Here is a 19,569-nt window from a genome sequence, read left to right as displayed (position 1 = left end):
CTGCTGGCCCCGTAATCCTTTTTCTCCTCCTTGTCCAGGCTTCGTTCTGAATCCCTTTTCCTTTCCAGGCCCCCCAGGACTCCAAGGCCCGCCTGGAATCAAGGGAAAGGCAGGTGAGTAGGGGCCGGGTGTGGGCAGAGGGGCAGGAGGCAGGGGCCTCAGCTCTTTTATGCCCCTATGCCTAAGAAACTTGGCCTTTTATTTCCTTTCTCTCGCTGTCTTTTTCTTCTTGTTCTGAAGAGTGAAATGTTGTCACTGTTAGTGGGGGGAGGGGACGGGGATGAGACAGAGAGAGGCCCCTCCCCTCGTGCTGGGCATTTTGTCCTCCTGCTGGGCTCTGGAACCTGGAACATCTGCTGACTGAGGAGCTGAGAGCATTGTGACTAGTTCTTTCCTTCCTCGCAGGCCTCCAAGGACCCAACGGTGCTCCAGGGAAACAAGGAGCCCCTGGTAACGTGTGCTTTCTCGGCTTGGGCTCAGCGATGCCTTGGCCGAGGTGCTGAGCCAGTCGCCCCGGTACCTGCTCCCCACAGCCCCTCCCCCAGCCCTCTGCTCTGGAGTCTTACTCATTGAGACACCCAAGAGATGACCTCACATCCCCCAGACTTCCTCTTTTCCCTGAATGCCCCCTGCCCATTGCCTAGAAGCCCATCCCAGGAGGATGGTGGGAGCCCACCTCGTTGGTCATTCTCTGCCCAGGCACCCCAGGACAACAGGGAGAGAAGGGCAGCAAAGGCGATGGGGGTCTCGTTGGCCCGAAAGGGGAACCTGGAGCTAAGGGAGACAAAGGAGATCTGGGTCTCCCAGGTAAGGGCCCTGTGGGGGTGTCGGTGCTTGTTGGGGGAGGGACCTAAGGGCTGGACCCTGACCCTGTCCCACTGAGGACAAAGCAGACAAAGCTGGCTCTGGCTACCAGCCTCCCAGGAGCACACAGGAGGTCCCTTTTCTCCAGGTGAGCAGAGGCCAGGAACGTGAAAACTGAGAGCAGTGTGTGTGTGTGGTGAGGGGGGCGGTAAAATCTCATGCCAGGCATGACCTGTGACGAATGGGGACACAGGCCATGCTAGGAGCTCAGAGGAGGGGAAGGCAAAAGACAGCAGTGGGACCTGAGGTGGGCACAGGGGAGGAGGGAAGACTGGCTGGCAGGGAGGGAAAAGGGGTTGATTCCAGAAGCAGGTGCTACCTCAGAACTATTTGGGGGCTCTGGCCATGACTGAGTCCCATTGTGCCCCTTGTCTCTTGTCCTCTTGAGGCCCCCTTGGGTGGTTCTGGGGTGTAGTAGGGAGAATGAGGGCTGTGCAGCTAGTGGGCTTATTTTGTTTTTGTTTTTTAAGATTTATTTATTTTAGAGAGAGAAAAAGAGAGAGAGAGCACATGCGGCGGGGGAGGGGGAAGGAAGAGAGAGAATCTCAAACAGACTCCCTTCTGAGCACGGAGCCAGATGTGGGGCTCAATCCCACGATCCTGAGATTCTGCCCTGAGCCGAAACCAAGAGTTGGACGCTCAACCAGCTGAGCCACCCAGGCACCCAGCTAGTGGGCTTATATGCCGTCCCTGCTCTGCACCTGTTCACTTGCATCTCTAGGCACATTGCTTAGCCAGCTGAGATTCAGTGTCTTCATTTCAGAAAAGAATGGCAATTAAAATAATAATAATTAAATGACGCATATCTTGTAGGACAGTCACAAAGGCTAGAGATCATGTTTGCAAATTATGTGCCACATGGCTAAACACTAAACAAATGATAACCATTAGTATCAGTAGTATTAGTGATCCTTTAAGTTAGAAAGGGAAGGACTTCGGTTCTAGGGTCCTAATATGGCTCAGGGACCTGCGGCAAATGACTCCACCTTTCTGACCCTCAATTTACTCACCTGTAAAAGGGGGATAATAGGAGCAACCTCCAATAAGGAAGGCATAAGATGCGTGGCTCTGTGCCTGCAAACACGAATATTTACATGATAAGAGCCTGGGGTGCTTGTCTTCAGGAAGAGGGCCTCACGGGGATGTGTCAGCCATGCTCAAACACTAGAAAGGCACTTGTGGAAGAGAAAACAGACTCGCTCTGGGTGCCCAGCAATAGAATGAGGAGCGATGAGCAAGGGTTTCGGCAGAGCCAATTGTGCCGAGGTAAGGAAGAAAGAAGGCATTAGGATTAGGGCTGCACAGAGTTGAACTGGGCACGCATGCGCGGGTCTCAGGAGCGGCTGCCGCGGGGGCGGGGCGGAGGAGGGGCTGCCAAATTCTCCTTGGCGGGACTGAGGGAAACCTTTGCACCAAGCAGATGGTTAGACAGTTGACCTCTGAGGGTGCTGCCAAAGGCGGCCTTCTGCAGTTCTCTCTGCAACAGAAAAGGGGGGCCCAGACTTTCTCAAAGTGGCCCTGCCAGCCCCAGAGGAGGGGATGACAGCCGGGACTTTGCCCGTGGAGTCTGCGCCCTCCTGTTTCCCATCCCACGCTCGCCCACTGCCACAGACACAGGGCGACTCTGCACCAGGGCATGGCGCCCACACTCCGAGTCCCACTCGGGCCTGGAAACGCTGTGGCCAAGTCTGCAAGGGGAACTGCAGTGGTTTCCACTTCTCATTTCCCCAAATTTCCTCTTCCAAGATCACAAGATCTCTTTCACCCACTGTTCCCCGATCCCCGGCCGGCAGAAGGGACTGCGAACCAAGAGGGCCTTGCTCTGGTAGTACTGAGGTTTGGTGCTCTTTGTAGCGGACGGGTAATGCCGCTGGTGAAGACCCAGGGACACATCTGTTTGCCTCACTTCGCCTTTAGCTGTGATGGGAAGGTTCGGACATCAGCCACAGCTGGAGTTCCTCTCTGGGTGCCAGACTATAGTCGTTTCACTAAGAATGCCCGGCTTCCCAGGGCTGTCCACTCTGATGGAGACATGGCAGTCACAGCCACACACAGCCACACAGACTCCGGCCCAGACCATGCTCCAGAATCCTCGTATAGCTGAGCAATTCCTATAATGTGATGGTACTGGCCAGCCCGGAGCAATCCGGCTCTGACAAATTCCTCTAGGGAAGTAATTCCTAGTCCCTTCTAACAAATGCCATTTGTCCTTTCTGCCAAAGCAGACACCCTGAATGACCAAGAACAACCTTCGTTGGTGCTTGCCCCTGAGGCTATAAGAGATTTCGACTGTAACCAAGTTCTCTTGGTCTTTTGTTTCCCATCAAGGAATAATCATCCTTCAAGTATCTAAACCAGAAAGAATCTACTTCCTAAACCTTGCCCCTAACATCAACCCCAGCTTAGACCCAGAAAGCTTTGCATGACTGGTGATTCTTTCCCTCTGCTTCAGACCATTCTGTCTCCTTTCCTGATTCACTGGAGAAAAGGCTGGTATCCCTTTGAGTCCTCCCCTTCTCAATCAAAAAAATAATGGAATGGAGCCTTTTAACCAAATTCCACCACGCTAAGCCTGTCCCAGGTCAGAAGGGGCTGCTTGGGGTGGGGCTTCGACTAGCTCCCAGAACAGCAGGCAAGCCATCAGGTTGCTCCTGAGCAGACCCAGCCTGGCATGGCTAGCAGGGGTGCGTAGCCGGGTCCAAAACCAAACCCATGGATTGGGAAGGGGTTGCCAGGCCCTACTCTGCCACAAGACTCCCTTGATTGATATGCGCCGAGCAGTGGCAGAAAGTAGGAGGGACCAGTGGAGGACCGAGGAGAGGACAGGCTGGGATGAGCCTGGAATGCTGATGACAAGTGGAAAATTTGAAACCTTGGGCACAGGAGAGGCTGTGGCTGCAGCACGGGCAGGAATCCGAGCTGCTGCAATGTTCTTCCCCCCAGCCGCACCTTCTCAGCATCTGGGATCGACTTTCTGGAATATTCAGATTTCGGTTTGGAAGGCTTGAAAGATAATTCCCCAAATGCAGACACAAAAATGAGCCAGGCAGGTGCTGGCTAAGCCTGGGCTGTGGTCCCTCCCAAGGGGATCAGTGTGCTGACCAGGGTCCGGAAAGCCTGGCTGCCTGGGTCTGCCCATCAGCCAGGACGGGGGACCCTGGCTATTTTTCACAAGTTCACGTCTTGTCTCTGGGGCAAGGTGGTGTGCTCCTTGAGGGCAGCTATTGTATCTTCCACTTCTGGGCACCAGGTAGGAGGAGTTCAAGGAGTTCGAGTTTGGAATTTGGGTAGGACACGTGTCAGTGGGACCTGGCAGCTGGGTTTGCCCTCCTTCTGTGCCTGACCATGACTCTTTCGTTTTTCAGGAAGCAAGGGGGACATGGGCATGAAAGGAGACACAGGGGTCATGGGACCTCCCGGAGTCCAGGGGAGTAAAGGTGACTCAGGGAAGCCAGGGCCCCCAGGTAAGAGGCTGTCTGTTGGCCTGTAGGTATCCCCTTACCCCCTGGCAGACTGAGCTATAAGGGAACAAAATCCCTAAAAGTCCTTCTTCATTTCAGGTGTGGCTGGAATTCCTGGAATGAAAGGAGATCAAGGTAAGAATGCTGGGAATCCAGATATCATTGGAGCTGCCCTGTCCCTGGGCAAAGTCAAGTCCAGAGCATGTCTTTTATTTCATTGTAGTGTTAATGCAGAGCACTTGGGGTCTCCTAAAACCCAGACATGCCTGAGAGGAATGGGCTTGATTGGCATTCTGTTAAGTTTCGAGGCACTCTGCCACCCAGGGGTGTGGAGTACACGTTCATGACCCAGGGTGCCTGGCGGGTCCCTAAGCCCCAGATACTACAGAGTGATGGCCAAGATGAACAAATTGCTCAGGCTGTAACTTTTCTCCTGCTGATTAAGCTTGTTCATGGCTTCTAAAGGGAGATGATTAAAGCTGCCCAGGGAAGATATACGGTGGTAGGAAGTACACGTGCCACTGCTGAGAAGAGAGGTGTGTTGATGGGGGGGCAGCCAGGCTCTCTGGCAACCATACCCAACCTTGCAGTTGTCACTTGCAGGACAACCTGGAGCGAAGGGTCTTCCCGGCTCTCCTGGCGCAGCAGGATCCCCAGGTGCCAAGGGTGAGCCTGGCAGCACTGGTTCCCCTGGACTAGCAGGTGAGGTCCCCGGTGCTGCGCTGGGCATGGGGAGTGATGTCTGAAGATCCACAGAGCCCAGCCCTCATGCCATCTGGGCATCTGTTGTACAGGACCACCAGGGATACCCGGGAGCCCCGGAGCCGACGGCGTGAAAGGAAGCAAGGGGGACCCAGGTAACAGAGGGTGTGGGTAGGGAGTGGGCGGGGTGCTGGGTGTCAGGGATATACAGGGAGGAGGACTGCCTCCCAGTGGGCCCACCAGAAGGAGGCAGAGGGTCTCCTGTGCTCTGGTCCCCGAGGCACCCTGATTAAGGAGGACACTTTCCTCTGCCAGGCCTGCTGGCTCTTCAAGTTCAAAGCCCTACGGCTGTCCTCTCTCTGCCCAGGGTCCCTGAAAGGCCCCAATGCTACGACCAAACCACCACATTAAAGGGAAGAGAAGGGCAGTTGGCTCACATTTTCTCCTGGCCTGCCTCCCAGATGTGTACGTAGTTTCTGTTCTCTCCAGCTAACCTGCAATGGGGCCCCAAGGGTCAGGGCTCTGGATTTGGGCAAGGGGGTCAAGAAACCCCCTCTTGCACATTCTCGCAAAGGGGCTCAGGCTGGGAGGACCCACAGTAACCAAACTCACTGGGCCTACTGTATAAACCTTCCTGTCAACTTGGTCTACATTATAAACCATTGTGCCAACTTAGTCTAGGTTATAAACCAGCAAACCAATGTGGTCTACTTTATAAACCTCTACGCCAATTTTGTCTAGTCACTAAGTAAGTCTGAGCAGTGGTCTAGAAAGTCTGAACCACTGCGTTGGGTGCTGGGCACCATGATGCATAAGACCTGCTTCCTGCCCTCACGCATACAGATCAGTGCAGGAGACAGGTAGACAGACGGTTGCCGGACTGTGCCAGGCACACTCTGTCATGGGCTGTTGCATGGAGAAGGGCCGAATGCCCTTTAGAAATCCAAGTGCAGCCCAGAGGTGTTGTAACAGTGCAAGGTCGGGGGAGTGGGCTGTGCAGCTGCCTAGGATGGTGTGAACAGTCTGCCGCAGCCCCTCGTCTGCCAGAGCAGAAGGTCATGAGGTGTTAGACAGCCTGATGGCCTCATGCAGAGCTGTGTGCTGACCCACACCAGGGGCAAGTCCTCTCAGGCCTCATTGATCAAGCAGTTGACTGATGGATGGATTGGTTCCTTAAACCAATGTGACTTAACTCAGCTAAATGCTTCAGTCTCACAGTGTGCCCTGTCTGGTAGGGGTGGCAAAAGGCAGAGCAGCACAGGAGTGACTCAGCTTGAGCTGTGTCTGGTGAAATGAGTGGAGCCTGGCCATGGGGAGGAGGGGGAGGGAAATCCAGAGAGAGGGAACAGAGCAGGCAAAGTCATGGAGGAATGAGGGATGGCTCTGTAGGCTGCTGTCCCTGGTGTCCAGGGTTGGGATGTGAGAGAGGGTCAGGAGCTCTGGCTGGAGGGATGGGTGGGGGCCACGTCCTGGCTGGCCCTGAACTCTGGGCCTTCAGCCGTTGGGGTTTTCCTGAAGATTATTGGGAACTATGGCACAGGAACTGTAGTACCCGCTGTCCTTCCAGCCCATCCAGTCTCGGAGCGGATTTCTTTTTCATGGACTGTGTGTCAGTGCAGGCCGGGGATCTGCTACCTGATGCCATGTAGATGCCCCCTGAAGGCACCCAGCATGGTTTCACCTTCTGGGTGTGGTGGTCAGATGTCCCTGACTTGTTGGCTGCCTCCTGATCTTAAATATTTTCACCTTCCTTGGTCCCAGATCTTAGAGGGTCTGACTTTAGGGCCCAAGGCTGCCCTACCCCTGAGTTTTCTGCTTGACTTCATAGTGATGACAGCTTTCATCCCTCAGTTATAAACAATGAGTCTCTCTCCCCACCCTTCCCCACCCTCCCCTCATTGCCAGACTAATGGTTCTTAACTAAGCAAGGATATCGGGGTAAACATGATTTTATCCACAAGGAACACTGTGCCTACTCCCCAGGCCCCCAGCCTGTGTCTCCCACTGTCAGAGGGTAGGGGATTTTGCCCTGTACTCCATGCTTAGAGCCTCTCCTGATAATGAGCATTTCCATGACAACCCAGTGGGCTAAGCACTCTCGTTAGTGCTATTTCACAGTGACTTGCCCACACTTCAGGAGCCAGGAGGAGGCACAGCCAGGGCTGGAATACTAGCCTGGCGGGCCCAAAGCCTGGGGCCTTATCCATTACAATCTGTCATGCTGTCTCCCTCCCCAGGCAGCCTGAAAGTACCCCCTACCCCCATCAGGCATTCTGACGAACGATACCTTCTCTCTCCATCCCAAGTCAGGAAGGATTTGAGCTGAGGCTACAGCAGGTCCTTCCATTCCGGGAAGGAAACATGATGTTCTCAGGCCCAGTTATGGCTCTTCATTATTTACCCCAAAACCCACCTCCCTTATAGCACAGGGACCTTTGGCCCACAGCCCAGGGATCGTTTTAACCCCATTATCAAGTTCCCATATATTTGTTGAGCACCTTTTTGGGGGAATCTCCATCAATCAGGCCTAGTAGTGAATACCAACCAGGTAAATTCTAATGGTTATGCCTTAATTCCGGCTACCCAAGTAAACATGGTGATTACATTTTGAATTTGGAGCATGTGATGATTACAACTTCTGTAAAATTGCATAGCTTTCCCACACAAATCCAAATGCTTGTCTCGATCTCGTAGCTAATGGTCCCCTCACAAGAGGGAATTCCCACAGGTCCATAATCTGGCTGCACACAGGCAGGTTTAGATATCATCCCGAAGTCAGAGGTTTATGAACTCTTGGAGAGGCTAGATTTCTCAAGTGGGAAAAGGAAGGATGGGTGGTGATCATGGAAGATAATGCATACTTTTCCATGTCAGGACATTGGTATTCCCCAAACTAGAGGTAGCATGGTGTTTATCCAGATTTGATTGTATTAAGCCAGTTTTTCAAACCAATGTATTTCCTATTTTGTAAATAAAATCGTTAATCTCTCAAGAGATTATCTAGCCTCCCTGGATGAAAACAGAGAAATTATAGTGCCTTGGCTTGACCTAGGTTAACAGCCAGATCCCATTATCATGCATTAATTATTAAAAAAAAAAAGAAGTCTGTTTATGATTAACAATGCCTCTGGGTCAGGCGCTGAGTTTGGGATTTATTCCTATGATCTTAGCTCATCTGTCTGCACCCCTGAGTTTCATCACCACTACCTCACAGCTGAGGCAGCAAACACTCCCCGAAGGTGAACCCTGTCCTCAGGGTCTCACAGTTAATATACTCTGAATCTTAATCCCAAAATCAGATCCCAAAGTTTGCTTCTCCAGATTGTGTTGTATAGAATAACATAGAGAAGTTATTCTAGAGAAGTCAGAATCGCCTGCATTTCCCGTTCCACAGCAGACGGGTTAATCCTGGCTTAGTCACCAAATCCTTCTGTTGTGGACGGTCACTTACCATACCCCAGCCCATTCAGGTGGAACGTCTCCCTGTGCTGACACCTCCTGAGAGAAAGCAGCCATCTCAGATTAAAGATGGTGACAAGGAAAATTTTTTCGTTCTGTTGGGAAGACAAACTGCGACGTATTACGTAGGGCACTATCACTCAGCAGAACTTTCCCCAGGGGTCATTTCCTTCACCATTCACAAAACAGCATTTTATCAACCCCCCAAAACTTAGTTTTTTTCTAACCTTTGATTTTTCAAAGGATTACAAAAGTACTTGATTTGGGAGGGGGGGAAGACTGCAAGAAACAAGAAACCCCACAAAAATTAATTTTAGCTCTAAATCCCTTAGCTATTTCAAAGCTTATTGGGCAATGAGGAAGGGCTCACTTCCTTCTGTGGTCTTGGCATTTCGCTTTCTACCATCCCACCTCAGGAAGTGACGTTAGAAGAAGCCAAAACATTTAAGCTCCGAAGCACCGATCTGATCAGAAGGTCTGCATCTCGGCAGCCTTCCTGTCTAAAATACGACAAGAATCTGCATTTTCTATGTCCTTTTATTTTCCTCTTGAGGCAAAGCCAAAATGCAAATAACCTGAAATCCATTTTCTCATCTGTATTTGAAGACATTTTACTTTGAAGGTAAGCAACAGTGAGTAATTCATAATAGCAGTTAAGCCCTATATTGTGAATATAATTTCTCAGTTCATTCCAGTCCCCATATCGAAATACTGAGTTCGTCCAAGAATTTATGAAGTTCTACCAACTTACATTTCGAAGTTGCCATTTATAAAACCTGTCCTGATTTTCCTCTAAATGTCTCAGAGATATCTGCAAAAGTTTACACCCGTCCCAGTTTTGGTCCCCAACCCGCCATCTTACTTCTTGCCACATAGCGGTCTGTCAGTTATTAAACGCATCCTTACTTTGTCAGGCTGCACTTAGCCTGTATGTCAAGATGCTACTTAAGGAGTTTCCTAACGTACTGGAAATTTCTACGTTCAATCAGAGCTGGAAGACCTGCTCCCCAACTTGCCCCGGGCCTGAGTTTCCTCCTCTGTGGAATGTGAGGAATAGTCTAGAATAATATCCAGGTCCCTACTAGCTTGACAGCACTCTGGGTTTGAAACTGGCAATTTCCCCTCAGAGCAGGAACATTCTAAGATTTTAGGCAAAACACCAGCTGAACACTAAACAATAAGGAGACATGTGATTTCTAACGAAACAGTTTCCTCGGCAGAAAATAATTTCTCTAAATAAATACCTTGCAAATAAATATTTTGGGTCCCTTCAGCTTGATATGTGTGCGATACCCAAAAAAACCCAGTTAGCTGTGGTTTAGAGGAGAAACCAGCGTTTGTTTGCCTCAGAGACAGGAAGCTGCTGGAAGAAGGTGAGCTGGGAGCTGGTCCTTAAAGCGTCAGTGAGGTTTGTTTAGGGCAGGGCTACTCAAAACCTGGTCTGCGGACCAGCAGCATCAACATCACCTGGGAACCTGTCAGAAATGCAGCATCTCAGATCCACTGACTCGGAAACTCTGGGGTGGAGACTGACAAGCCACTAGCCCAGTGCAGGAGATTCTGATGCACCCCTAGTTCCACTATTCATTTAGGGGAGAGGGTTGGCCCAAGGGGGGCTGGGAGTGTCTTTGGAACCAGGTGGAAACAGCCCGAATGGAAACTCCAGGAGGGTGTGAGCTGCCATGCTAATGGGACATAGGGAGCTATAGCACTCGGTGGGAGGCCAAACCTGGATTACAACCCAACTTCATCACTCCGCCCCTGTGTGACTTTGTATAAATCACATAGCATCTGTGACTGTGGACTTCCTGCTCTTGTGTATAAAGGGAAATGGCACTACCTTGCAGGGCAGCTGAAAGGTGGAATGAGGGTGTGTATAAAGCCCCTAGCAGCGTGCCTGGCTCAGCTGATTCCCCGGGAGGGAGGGGCTGGGAAGGAGGCTGTGAAAAAGAGTTGGGGGTGAAGATCAGACCATGGGGACCATGCACCTAGCGAATAGGGGAGTCCCTATGATTCCTGTCTGAACAGGCTGTGCCTGTCATTTGGTGCTTTGGGGACAGCTGGAGATGGGCACCGCTTTGGGAGGGGACAATAAAGGGAGGTCACAGGGTTTGGGGTCCCTGAACCTGGTTTCCAGGGACAGACTCTTAAGGTAGAGATTTCTGCAATATGGTGCTCTCTAGGCAGCAGACAGAGGGCCAAGGGTCAAGGTACGGACCGTTTCTCTATTTACTAACAGCCAAAGACAGATTTCTGAGTGTGGTTGCTGCTCTCTGGTCTTGATACATGCAATTCAGAGGACGATCAGCAGAGGAAACTTGTGCTGTCTCTGCTGGGCCACCTCAGGTCACCAGCAAACAATTAGGGGGCTTGTTGGGCATCGAACCTGGAGCTCGTGTGGGCCAGGGTCCGAGGTGCTCCGCCTGGAGGGGAGACAGACGCACGCACATGGGGGCCGTGGGGTCTCTGTGGCAGCATTTACTGAGCACGGGCCAGACACGAGGCTCGGTGCATGACGCAGAAGACATTTCAGTCCCACGACCACTCCCGAGGCGGCCAGGAGACTCAGAGCAGGAAAGTGAGGCCCCCGGAGGGCAGCACCTTGCTCAAGGTCACAGAGGCAGATGCCAGCCCAGGCCCGCTGACTCCGGCCACCTTGCTGGAGGACGCCACCCACAGGCGAGGCCAGAGAAGGCTTCGCAGTCAAGTGACCTGGGACATCTTAGCAGGTCTTCCAGGCTAGATCTGAGTTCTCCAGGGGACAGAAGGTGTGAGGCATTCTAAAAGAGGGACCGGAGCAGGTGCAAACGGCCCGCGGTGGGCTGGGGTTTGCCTGCCAGGGTCTGACCTCTGAGGTGCCTTCCGTTCTTGGAAGCAGCACACTGAGGCTCAGTTCTGTCCCATGCCTCACATGAGGGGCTGAACTAGTTGCCCTCTCAGATCCTTTCAGGGCGTCCTGCTTTTCTGGTGACCAGGTCTGCAGTAGCGGCTCTGAGCTCCTGGGGCTTCTGGCCTAGCCACACAAATCCTGAGCCAACAGATGCTATGGAGCCTCTGCTGTGGGTGAGGGCCGCCCGACACTCCTGGGGGCCAAGGGGTCCCCTCCACAGTCTTCTGGAAATAAAGATGACTTTATTTTCAATATCTCACTTCTTTTCCAATAAAATGCAGGCAGGAAGGAATGGGATTCAATTTATATACCGAGTCAGGCTATCATCGGACAAAGAAGGCCAGCCAGTAAATCCAGAGTCCGTCTGTCTGTCTAACTCCGACTTTCATCCGCTACCTTTCTACTTCGCCCCAACACATGTCCCCATTTATCTGCGGTCTGTCTCCTTTTATGCTCTGCTAAGGAGGCTTTAAACAATCGTGGAGAACCAATGTATCTTTCCGTCTGCATTAATCAGACAAAAGGTAGAGGTTGTCTAGGATTAAAAGTGTCTAATATCTAAGTTTTATTATCTTCCCCCCCCTTCTTGTATTTCGATCTTAGGACTTCAAGGACAGAAAGGAACAAAGGGAGAATCGGGAGTTCCAGGTAAAGGGCCGGCTTCATTTTAATTTCTCAGAATGATGTCTGGAAAGGCTCGTGCTCGGAGGGCAGATCTTGTTGACTTGGAACATGCGGCAGTAACCTTCCCCCAACGCGGTCGGGGCCCACGCCTGTGTGAGGCTAAGACTCCAGGCCTCTGTCCCTCAAGCCTCAGAGTCATCCCTGAAAGCCTGGAGAGGGACAGAACTCAGAGACCTGAGGCAGTAGAGGGAGGGGCCGAGCTGAGGGTGGAGAAGGGGGAAGAAGGGGCTGGAGAGCCAGCGGTCAGCTGGTGGCTTCAGGCCGTGCAGCTTCCGTGGAGCTGGGCAGCCTTCCCCTCCAGGTCCCAGGTCCCAGGCTGCAAGGCCTCGATCTGCCTCCCCATGCCTGCATTGGTCCATCTCCGTCCTCCATCCCCTGAAACTCCTCCCGTCCTCCTCCTGCTGCTTGCCGCTGGCCTGTTATGATCACTTCAGTTTTCCAAGCCCCTGCCTGGGGTCCATCTCCGAGGGCAGTGGTTCCCACAGAGCACTTCTAGTCTCCACAGCCCTGCCCTGATGTGTGCCAGCGTGAAACTTCTCAGACACATTTCTTGAACTGTCTTTCTTCCTCCTGAGTCGGATATCCGGTTCCTATTTGAACTTCCTAAAGGAGATCTCGAGGCCTAGAAACATTCTAGCAAGTTCTCCCACAAAAGGCCAGAACTTCCACACAATTACATGGTCTGATGAGGACCAACAACCTCCGGAATCCTGTGAGCTGTTTTTACCTGTGTGTTGTCAACCAGCATTCATGTGAGAGTCAGTGGGGAGATCAGAGCAGTACCCAGCACCCCCACCCTCACCACCTTGCACGGGTGGACCAAGGGCACAGGCTGAATGTCCAAGCAGCCCATTCATGAGGGTGGGGAACGTGCTGGTCAAGGACAAGCCAGTCATTAAAGACCAAGGCCCTTGGTCCCCCTTGGAAAACAGAGCAGAACATCGGACGAAAGCGGTCTCTCTCCTCTCCAGGCCCTGCGGGCATGAAGGGAGAAAAGGGGACACAGGGCCTGGTAGGCCTCTCGGGTGCGCCTGGACTGAAAGGCCAAAAGGGAGAGCCAGGAGTGAAAGGTAAGGCCTCAGGCTGTGATTTGTTGGTTCTAAGAAGTGGCCCTGTGGTAAGGGGTTTGGGAGTTTGCGGAACCAGAGGGGTTGAGGTTTATTGGCTCCCCGGACAAGTTCTGTGCTGGGATTGCCCTCAGCCCCGAGCACACGGAAGTGAGCGAGGCACGGCCTGGGCATCCAGAGGGGCAGACATGCGAACGTGTGCTTGTGTGAAGCCCAGCTGTGCCCTGGCCACCAGAGCTTTCCACAAACGAGATGCTTCCCTCTCCCCGTCTCTCACCTGTTCACTGCTCCTCACTGATCTAGCTTAAAGCCTTCCTGCTCTAGGGCTGGCCTCATTCGTCCTGCTCAACCAGTAGTGCTCATGGTACATCCAGTCCCCATCCTGCCAGGTCACGGGCAAAGCTGGAGGGGAGAATCTGACCTCCCCACCCCCACCCACCTCCCCACTGCTGGCAAAGAAGGGTGAAGGCAGCCTGGCTTGGTTTCCTTTAAATTGTGAGGGTTCTTTTTTTGTTTTTTCCCCTTGTGACAGGATCTTCTGGAGCGAAGGGACTACAGGGAGAAAAAGGTCAAAAAGGTAATTATTATTTCTATTCTCTTTAATGTGTGCCTTCAAGGGAACTCTGTACTTGAAAACTGTAGGTGTGGCGGGGGAGAGACCCTGGTTGTCAGAGAAATCCCTCATTTTGGGAAAAGCTAACAGACTCATCCTTTGACTAAGCCTGCCCAGGACTGACGACAGAGAGCCACAGCACAACTGTTTAGCTCCCATCCCCTCTCCCCTCCCCCCTTCCTTCTCTTTCTCTCTTGTTCCCTCCCGCCCTCCCTCCCTGCCCTCCTTCCCCTTCTCCCTCCCTCCTTTCTTTCCCTCCCTCCATTTTCCCTTCTGCTTTTCCTCTTCTTCTCCCCACAAGACAAGGCAAGATGCGGCAGGCTGGCTATGCGGGACCAGCCGCAGCTGGATGGAGGCTACTCACTGGGTTGCATTGCTGCCACACGCAGAATGTTCCTGGCTCTGGTGACAGCCAAGCAGGGGGACTCCCCCTGCCCTGGAATAAGAGAACTTCCAACAGTGAAAAGGCAGAGCCTGCATGCACACAAAGCCCTAGACTGCTCTCTTCACCTGTCCCACGGATGTCTGTCACCCAGGTGAAAGGGCTTCGATGGAGAGCGTCCGGATTATCGGCACTAGGAACCGAGGCCGGGCTGAGGTTTACTATAACGGTGTCTGGGGGACAATCTGTGATGACAGCTGGGACGATTCAGATGCCACTGTCTTCTGCCGCATGCTGGGCTACTCCAGGGGAACCGCCCTTACCGGAATGATACCTGGTGAGTGGGTCCTCAGCCACTTTCCTGGAGGCTTTCCCTTTGGTTGCAAGGACTCAGTGAGTTTGGGTTAAAAACAAAGGATTGGTTTAAGAAACTGAAAAGTCCTGTTGCTCAGTGCCCCGGGCTGCCATCCTTCCAGGCTGGCCGTCCCAGGACAAAAAAGACCTGGACAGCAAAGGCTGGGCTGGGGCTCTGGCTGACCTGGCATGGGTCACTGTGCAGCTTGCGAAGCCATTCTGCTCCATTGGCCAAGGGTATCTGTGAGCCGTGGCTCTCTGAAAGACAGCGAGGTGCCAATCCTGGAAGAACAGAAAAGTTGCAGGGTAGGCAAACACAGGTGCTCATCTGAGCTATCTGGAAACTAGACACCAGGACGGCCTATATCTTTCAGCAAAAGGTTCAAACTTTCAAAAAAGTAGTTAAATCCCCGGGTTGAGACTGTTTCTTTGGCCACAAGAGCTGACCTGGCAGGGACACTAGGCCGCCTTCTCCTGCCCCCACCCCTAAGCACTCTCTGCCTTTACTCCACCTTACAGTGCCTACCTGTTTTTTTAACCTGAGTTCCAGTTGGATTGTAAAACTCCTTTAAAGTATATATTTTCCTCATATAGATTACACTTACATAGATTGCTACACTGTAAACTGTGTGTAAAAGTATAAATTACTGTAGCCAAATACAGGTCTTTCTGGATTTACTATGAGTTTACATCTCAATAACCGTGTAGTAATTTGAAAACATTGTGTTGAAAATGCATCTAATACCCCTCACCTACCAAACATCCCAGCTTAGCCTCCTCTACCTTAAGGGTGCTCAGAACATCGACACTAGCCCACAGTTAAGCAAAATCACCTAACACGAAACCTACTTATAATAAAGTGTCAACCAGCCCATGTCATTGACTCAATACTGTACTGAAAGTGACAAACAGCATGGCGGTCTGGGTACAGAATGGTTGTACGTGTACCGTGTACGGGTTGTTTGCTCTTGTGATCACCTGGCTGACTGGGAGCTTCTTCTGCCCAGCATCACAAGAGAGCATCGTCCCACATATCCCTAGCCTGGGAAAAGATCACAATTCAAAATTCCAAGTATGATTGCACCATCGTAAACTTGGAATATCATAAATCAAACCATCGTAAGTCGGGACGATCTGTCATCCTGCTGTTTTCCCCTGTGCTGTTGATCTGAAATCAATTATAACAGAAGGAAGGGATTTGGAGGAATGTGGGAATGCTTTCGAGCCAGAGGACGGCCTGGTTCAAAGGGCATTTGAGGAAGGTGGGTACAGCAGCAGGGAATAAGCAGGAAAGACAAACACTGGGAGGCCCCCAGGAGGAAATTTCAAACAGTGCACAGATTAAGTATTAATAATATAAAATAGATTATATATCTTAACCTACCTCATCTAATCTTTGGATGAGACTTTTGTTAAAGGGCAGAAAGAAGAAGGGAGGCAGAATCATGGCAGGAGAGTAGACTGGCCATCAGCACCTTGGGCCCCGGTGGAGGCGAGGGAAATTGGCAGTCTACCCCAAATGCAAGTTTGGCCCTAACCCTGCTCTCCTCTTTCTCCCTGCTTTCCCTATATCCAGGCCAAGGGGAGATCTGGCTGGACGATGTTGCCTGTCGAGGGACAGAGTTGAGCCTCTGGTACTGCCAAAAGAGCAGCTGGGGCTCTCACAACTGCAACCACAGTGAGGACGCGGGTGTGGAATGCAGATGAACCCCCCACAGCCCGTCTGTGGCGCTGTGCCCAAAGTGCAGACAAGGCGGCTCAACTCCCCTGGGGAGGGCCAGCACTCTCTGAGGGGTCCCTCTGGGGCAGGGTCACTAATAAAGCTCAAAGCACTACCTGGTAATGTCTTTGGCTGTGGCTGAAATCCGTTGTTCATACGTCCCGTCCCTTATTGATGAGCCCACTCGATGGGCACATTTCACTGAGTTCTCACAGGGGGACAGTTCCACTGTCCCCCTCTCAACTTAAGGGGGAGGGTGGGCTAGAGGGGGGCCCAAATGCGATGTGGAAAGTGAAGAGTGCCTGTAGTCAAAACGGGGCGGGTGTGACCATCCCTTCCCCTTGAGCCCGGCACTGGAGTTGTTGGCCAACAAATGGGGAGGTGGGCGCGTAGTTGACACCATGTTGCATGGGAAATAGGAACTATGCCTTTAAGCATGAAAATTCGTTTTCTTAGGATGTGAGCTCCATAAATGAAAGGAGTGTTGTCTGTTTTATTCACCCACGTAGAGGCTCAATAAACATGTATTTAATGAATGACCGAATTAAACCAAGAAGGTAGAGCAGCTCATGTTCTGAGCAACTTGGCTCCCCCCTCCCTTTTCAGGCTTCCCCTGTGTTCTGTACTTTCTGAGTGCACACTCGTGTGCATGCTCTGTCTTTGTGTCTCGCTCTCCCTCTCTCTGAACATCTTCTAATTAGTCTCTTCCCTGCACTGTACAGCACCAACCACCTCTTCATTCTCCAGGCAGCTGCCTGAGAGATGTTGAGAAATGACAAGGAAACCACCATACTGATCCCTGCCTAAAGCCTTCAATGGCTCCTCGTTCCCCAAGGCAGTGGGCCACACTCATCACCTAACTTGCAAGGAAGTCCCCACACACCCCTCCCATGATCTTGATGCTCCGTTTCCTCTCTATTTTACATCCAGTATCTCCCACACATCACACAACGGGCTCGTGCTGTTTTCTGATTGATTCCCTGAATAAATGAAGGAAGGAAGGAAGGAATGCCAAGCAGAGCCCTCCACTTTTCTGCACTGGGACGGTCATAATCTTCCCGCAGCTGGAGGGCACGTTCTGGTGCATCACTCTAATTATTGTAACTCAGTATCAGTTTCCCAGATACGAAGGGATGGTTTCCTCCAACGGTGAATCTCCTCTGTTTTTTATATTTTATAAGGTTAACTCTCAAAACAAATTCATGGAGCCCATGGTGTACTAGGTGTATCATAAATTTTAAAAGTTCGTCTCTTCCTGCTGCCTCAACACCCCCCACAAACACGCTGTGGGCACCCAGTCCAAGGAACCAGGTGTATCAGGGTGGTAAGGTGGGCCCCTGCCACCAGCTCCCCCTCTTTCCTCCCATGACTGTGACCTAGTGCTGGTCAAACACCGAAGGGCACCAAGGAAGTCCCTTCATGCCCTGTGCCTGTGTATCCGCCCTGCCCCACAGTAAAGGCCCTCACCCACAGGTTCCTCGCTGTCTCTCGGCTCCCCACGTGCATGGCTGAGGCTGGTCCCTTGGTGCTCTTCCCACGTGGTCCCCCCCTCTCGGCCTACAGTGACTCTGTCTCTCTAGGACCTGTGAGTTTAATGAACTTTGTTTTCCTGCACCTCTCCTGTGCCTGCTCTTGTGGCAGCCCCTGAGTGGCCATCCCCTAAAAGGACAGGGAACACTGGAGCATCACATGATACGTGGTAGTATTCCCATCCTATAAATGGGCCACCAGAGTTGCAGTGAGGTTCAGTGATGAGGTATGTGGCTCCAGTTCATCATCCTTATATCCGTGGCCTTTGCAATGTGACTTCGCAGCCTATCATCGGAGGCTGGGCGTGCTGCTCGTTCACTCTCTGGGCATTCCTGGCACATTATGAACACTAGTCCATGCTAGCCCACTGGGGGATGAGTAAGCCTGTGCAGCAGGGTCTAGTTACCCCAGCTGAGGCCATCCTTCATCAGCCAGCTTCCAGCTGGCCACAGTCCCAGTAGGGAGTTCGGCGAAGGCTGGTCAAGCCTGGCCCACAGAGGAGGAACTAACTGTCCAACCAACCCATGAACTCATGAGCAATCACAGTGGGTTGTGGCTTAAAGCCACTAAGTTTGGGGTGTGGTTTGTTATATAGCAATAACCACCTAAAAAATTAACTTGACTAAGGACACACAGCTGGTAAGAGGCAGAGAGGGGTTTGAACCCAGGTCTGTCTGACACCAGTAAGATTAAGAGACAGAGGAGAGTTGCTGACCCCGCACCTCTGCCAGGCAGCTCCTCTCATAAGCTCTCAGGCCAAGCTAAGCTGAGAAAACTCCCCTTCCAGAACCACAGGCAGAAGGGGGATGGGCACAGCATGTGGCCACAGTGTGGGCACACTGGTTCTGGGGCTGATTATGGGGCTGAAGAGGAACTGGGTAAAAATTAGCATGACAGCATATTCAACTGCTGGAGAGCAGACTGGGGTGGGGCTGGCGCAGAGGAATGTTCCACATGACCTCTTAACCTCTGTGAGACCCTGGTGTTCACTTGAAGTAGTTCTCCTTCCTCCTGCTTCCCCTTCCCCTGGCTGTGGCCTGCAGGACAGACACCAGCAGGGGCCAAGCCTGGCTGAGTAGGACAGAGATGGCAGGCCCTCCAAGAACCTGCTGGGCACAAACCCCCTATCACTTCCTGCCCAGCAGGGCAAGCCCAGAGAGCCTCTGGCATCCAGCCAGAGAGATGCGGCTGAGAGCACAGGGTTTGGAGCCAGATTACCCCATAACAGGCTTTTACCTGGACAATCGAGGTGTTGAAACTCTCTGGGTTCCTTGTCTATAAAATACAGTAACAATTGCTCCCTCTCAGAGTTCTTATGAGGGTTAATTGAAATCTTAAGTCAAAAGAAATCACTTAACATGGTGCCTGGCACTTGGTGGAAGCTCAGTGTTCATTACTACGATCCTTCAAGACCCTCCACGGTCTTCTCCTTGCCCCCACAGGTAGGTTTTCTCAGGGATGTCCCATCCGCACCAGGCTGCGGGGGAGGACACACTAGGATGGGCATTCAGGGCCACACACAGATGGAGCTGGCAGTGGAGAGGTTTACTGGGGCTCAGGCCTGTGAAAGACAAAAGGTGGCAGGAGCAGGATGGGACACAAGAGCCTCAGACAGGCATGCCCTCACGACTCTACGGGGAGATGTGGAGTGAAGACTGCCCCCCAGAGCCGCCGGGTGCTGGAAGGCAATGGCCAGGCCCTAGATCCTCCCCTGGCCCCATTCAGTCCCTGGTTGGGCTGCCCTGGAAGTGTGTGGCCTTGACCCAGAAGCAGAGGTGCCTTTGTGCTTCCGCAGCTCAAGGGCAGGCTCTTTCTTGAAGTTGGAGACCTAGGAGCCCCTCTG

General features: G+C 52.2%; 1 protein-coding gene across 1 annotated transcript in view; it reads left to right on the top strand.

Annotated features, from left to right (window-relative positions):
- The window catches only part of MARCO (macrophage receptor with collagenous structure), a 37,102-nt gene extending 20,783 nt beyond the window's left edge, over positions 1 to 16,319 (top strand). The window contains exons 5-16 of the mRNA XM_045804081.2: positions 69 to 113; positions 406 to 450; positions 700 to 807; positions 4,230 to 4,328; positions 4,425 to 4,460; positions 4,929 to 5,027; positions 5,120 to 5,182; positions 11,980 to 12,024; positions 13,032 to 13,130; positions 13,660 to 13,704; positions 14,277 to 14,459; positions 16,053 to 16,319. Coding sequence (XP_045660037.1) covers positions 69 to 113; positions 406 to 450; positions 700 to 807; positions 4,230 to 4,328; positions 4,425 to 4,460; positions 4,929 to 5,027; positions 5,120 to 5,182; positions 11,980 to 12,024; positions 13,032 to 13,130; positions 13,660 to 13,704; positions 14,277 to 14,459; positions 16,053 to 16,183 — 998 coding nt within the window. The 3' untranslated portion in view covers positions 16,184 to 16,319. The remainder of the gene's footprint in view (positions 1 to 68; positions 114 to 405; positions 451 to 699; positions 808 to 4,229; positions 4,329 to 4,424; positions 4,461 to 4,928; positions 5,028 to 5,119; positions 5,183 to 11,979; positions 12,025 to 13,031; positions 13,131 to 13,659; positions 13,705 to 14,276; positions 14,460 to 16,052) is intronic.
- Positions 16,320 to 19,569: the final 3,250 nt, after the last annotated feature.

This window comes from Ursus americanus, chromosome 1, assembly GCF_024610735.1.
Source record: "Ursus americanus isolate L20-20 chromosome 1, mUrsAme1.1.p, whole genome shotgun sequence".
Classification (NCBI taxonomy): Eukaryota; Metazoa; Chordata; class Mammalia; order Carnivora; family Ursidae; genus Ursus; species Ursus americanus.
Note: the sequence above shows the minus strand (reverse complement) of the source record. Positions and strands in the feature narration are given on the sequence as shown.